The sequence below is a fragment of the Buceros rhinoceros genome, unplaced genomic scaffold (genome assembly GCF_000710305.1).
Source record: "Buceros rhinoceros silvestris isolate BGI_N320 unplaced genomic scaffold, ASM71030v1 scaffold13403, whole genome shotgun sequence".
NCBI lineage: Eukaryota > Metazoa > Chordata > Aves > Bucerotiformes > Bucerotidae > Buceros > Buceros rhinoceros.
In genome coordinates this window covers 2,567-6,372 of record NW_010403089.1, presented here as the reverse complement: position 1 = coordinate 6,372, position 3,806 = coordinate 2,567, and the positions used below count along the sequence as shown (strand labels likewise).

At 53.3% G+C, this 3,806-nt stretch overlaps 1 protein-coding gene across 1 annotated transcript in view; it reads left to right on the top strand.

The window, feature by feature from the left end:
- RABL6 (RAB, member RAS oncogene family-like 6) overlaps positions 1-3,806 on the top strand; it is a 19,445-nt gene that overhangs the window by 13,499 nt on the left and 2,140 nt on the right. Inside the window, 1 exon segment of the mRNA XM_010132870.1 lies at positions 2,790-2,842. Coding sequence (XP_010131172.1) covers positions 2,790-2,842 — 53 coding nt within the window.

Below are 3,806 nucleotides of genomic sequence, written 5' to 3'. Positions count from 1 at the left end.
TTTCCCTTGTATTGGAGATCCTCTCCTCTCCCTCCCAGAGGTGTCCTGCACGAAGGAGGAAAGAGCAGGGTTAATATTTCTGTTACTTTCAGATGTTGTAGTTAGTAGGATGCAAATACTTAGATGCGTTTTTGAATGGTGAGCAGGAGCATCTCCCTCACGCTGTGGACAGTGTTTGTACGGAATCCCTGTGTTCCTGCAGCGAAACGGATGGGACGCAGAGGTGCAGCGGCTCTCAGGTGCTGGCCACTAACCCCGTCTTCTGGTGTTCAGTGGGAACTGTTCTGTAGGTGTCGGGGCACTGCTGCCAGGTTCCCTGGGCTCAGCAGTGTTGCTGTGCCTGTAAATAAGGAGCAGTTGTGGCTGTAGGTAGAGAGGAGCCGAGCAATGCGCCTCGAAGACCCTTGATTCTGCTGGAGGCTCCTAGATAAGTCATCAGCACAACCCTGAACGTGGGACCTTGTTCACGTAACCCACGGTCTTCACTGTGCACCTGCCTCACAGGCTGAGCTGTGTCTTTTCACGACGTGCAGCTTGGCTTTATCCGGCTCATCCTGCAGTTTGGGTTCCAAAAATAGACACCGTGCATGAATATGTACACACATGCGCTTTCCAGCTCCGCCACTGCTTCAGCCATGACCTCCTTTAGAGCAGGGATGAGCAGCGTGGAAGAACGTTCCTCATTCCTCTTGATAGACAGGAGGCTGTGAGCAGGAGGGACGAGTTGGATGCTCAGTCTCACAGCACTGGTTGTAAATGTGTCCGGGTTCCAAAGACCCCTTGACTGCTCAGGGCGGGAGGAGCCATGAGGAGTGTTTGTGGCTGCTTGGGCTTCTCTCAACGCTAGAAATCGAGGTCATGCCAAGCAAAATTTAGCAGCAACTGCAGAATTAGTGCTGTTTCACCATTCAGAGGAGCCACGCAAATGCCACGGGCTTGAAGCGAATGTGATGGAAGTGGGAAAAGACTTGTCCTAGACATCCCACAGCTTCAGTTACGCTGGGATCCTCCCCAGGATCCTATGGGGAAGGATCAGAATTAATATTTCTGCTGCTTTCAGATGCCAGAGTAAGGTGACACACGGGACTCACCAGACCCAGTCAGGGTGTTGGGACTGGAACCTCCTCCTGTGTCCTGCAGCATTAAAACTTCATGAATAACCATTTCCTAACTGTATCCTTGACCTGTGTGCACAGAGTGAAGCACTTGGTTCCACACGCAGCGTCTGGCAGAACCGTGAGGTTTACAAGCAGTCGCTCCATGTTCGTCCACAGTTAATAGCTGGTGGAAGCTCTTTTGGTCCCCAGCGGTCTTTAAAGAGTCAATGGGAGGGTTAAGTGACCCCAGACTCTTCCTCTTCACCTGGGAATTAACTCGCTGGTGTTCATGATCAGAGAGGCTGGTACTCCTCAGCAAGGCATGCCTGTCCCAGGGTCTTTAAAGAGTCAATGGGAGGGTTAAGTGACCCCAGACTCTTCCTCTTCACCTGGGAATTAACTCGCTGGTGTTCATGATCAGAGAGGCTGGTACTCCTCAGCAAGGCATGCCTGTCCCAGGGTCTTTAAAGAGTCAATGGGAGGGTTTTTTGCGGGTGCATCGGAGCTGCCAACACGTTATCAGTGACTCAGGGAATTTCTCAAAAAGATGAGAAGGAATTGCAAGTCTCTGCCACTGTGATCTAGTGACTTGTCATTGTATAGACTAGGAAAATTTGGATCAAAATGCATGCCCAAGAGCAGCTCTGTGTGGTGTCGGTAACACCCGGAGGGTTTTTGGTGTCTGTAAAACACAACTCAGATCCTCCTCTTGAGGCTTGAAGGTCTGGAAACATGACTGCAGTATAACTGTAAGAAGTTTCTGGGAGCCCGAGGTTAAAAAACACCAGTTCCTATTCTGGGGGAGCTGAGTCAAATGCCAGCGGTACTTTAAAATGGCAGTTGGTGACCTTACGCGGTGCTGCGAGGGAGGGGAGGCGCCTCGGGGGCTCTGCCCTTTCGGTGTCAGGGCTGTGTGTAGCACGTGCCTTAGAGCGAGCAGATGAGCTGGGGAGAACCTGTGGCTTCCTCCAGAGGGGATGGGGACTGTGGGCCTGCAGGGCTTCTCATGTCTTCCTCATGTGTTTAGCCCCTTGCACTTTTCCTTGAGCTTAATCAGAGTTCTCCCTCCTCTAGCTCGTTTGTGTGTGTCTGGAGTGGGTGGCTTTGGTGGGGCCTCGCGCCTTCGCGGGGGAGACCAGAGCTGACCCGCTGGCTCTGGCCTTTCAGGCACACGTAGGCTGTCCCTCCTCTCCCTCCCCGCAGCCCCCACCAGAGCTGATGCAATTTCGCTTGGATTTCCCCTTGTCTAAGCTCTGTCTTTTGGCAGTTATATTCTCATAGCCTCCTGCCACCTTTTTTTCGGTCACAAGTCAGCCCAAAGCACTGGTGGGCTCTGAGATCGTGGGGATACAGGACTGCTTGTGTCCGGCCAGTGACGTAGCACAGCGACGTCGCAGCAGCTCTTGGGAAGGTTGCGGACGTAGCTGCAGCCAGCCCTGTGTTACTCGCTCACTGTGACCGTATGCCATGAAGAACATGGGTTAAGCTACCCCAGACTCTTCCTCTTCACCTGTGAATTAGCTCGCTGGTGTTCATGATCAGAGACATGCCTGTCCCAGCCCTCCTCCTTCCGCCTGCTTACAGTAGAAGTGGGATCTGCTTTAAGGTCATGTTTGAAATGCTGCGGTCCTGCCCAGGCCCCTCCTGGAGTTCTCTGCCCAATGTAATGCCTTTTTTTTTTTTCTTTTGAAGGAAAATGCAAAAAACGAGGAGATGGTTTGAAGCTGGAGAATGACCCTCAGGAGGTGAGTCTCTTGCATGCAGCTGTCCCCTTCTTAGCAGGAGGCCTCTAGCCCACCTCTGGTGCTTGGTGAGTAAGCTCTGTGTGTGTTTGTGCTTTAAGGCCGGCCTGGCAGGAGGATGAGGTACCCTGTGATGCCTGATGCTCTTCACTCTTCCCCTGTTTTAGCCCTCACCACTTCCCTGCTGTTTTCCATTCTGTCTTTTGGGAACAGCTGCGTCCCAGATGTTTACTCGGTAGCTTTGTACCTGTGGCACGTGGGCAGTGGCAGGAGTCCTTCTTTTGTGGTGGGCTCTTGTGAGGCCCAAAGATGGCACTCGATGCCGTGTCTGGCTGCTCCTTCAAACCGGGCTAACAATTGCCTTTGGACACCCTTTGACATGTGGCAGAGGAGGGGCAACAGGAGTGCTGCCCGGTGCGTAGCAGAGTCAGGGGGGCTTCCTCAAGGCCCTTGCACCATTGTGTCTCCTTTGGGTCTTCTGCTGTAGAACAAAGGGCTCTCTGGGAGGCCATACCACCGCGTTCTCCAGACCGCGTGTGCACTGCCGGTGCGCTTCCACCACATCCCTGTCAGGAGAGGTACCACTGTATCCTCAGGCAAAGTGCAGGCTCCTGATCCCATGAGCTCTGCTGCAGCTCTTAAAGAGCTTTGTCGCTCCTGTGCCAGTGCCCTTCGGGGCTCAGAGCACAGGTGGTGACTGGTGCTCGCTCCATAACAACTCTGCTGAAATTGAAGGGCAAAGCAGCGTCACTGCTGTGCAGAGATCTGAACACTCGCTGGGAGTGGGTGGGGGCAGTGAAGAGTTCCCTGTTTCACCAGTGTGCCAGTTCTGCTCAATCGGTGTGGTCAGATGAGGAGAATTTTCTTTAAAAAGAGTCTCTTACAGAAAGAGCCTCTGTTACGTGGCCAGCAGTTCAAGAGAGGGGATGCTGCCCCTCTGCTGCGCTCTGCTCTGGGGAGACCCCCC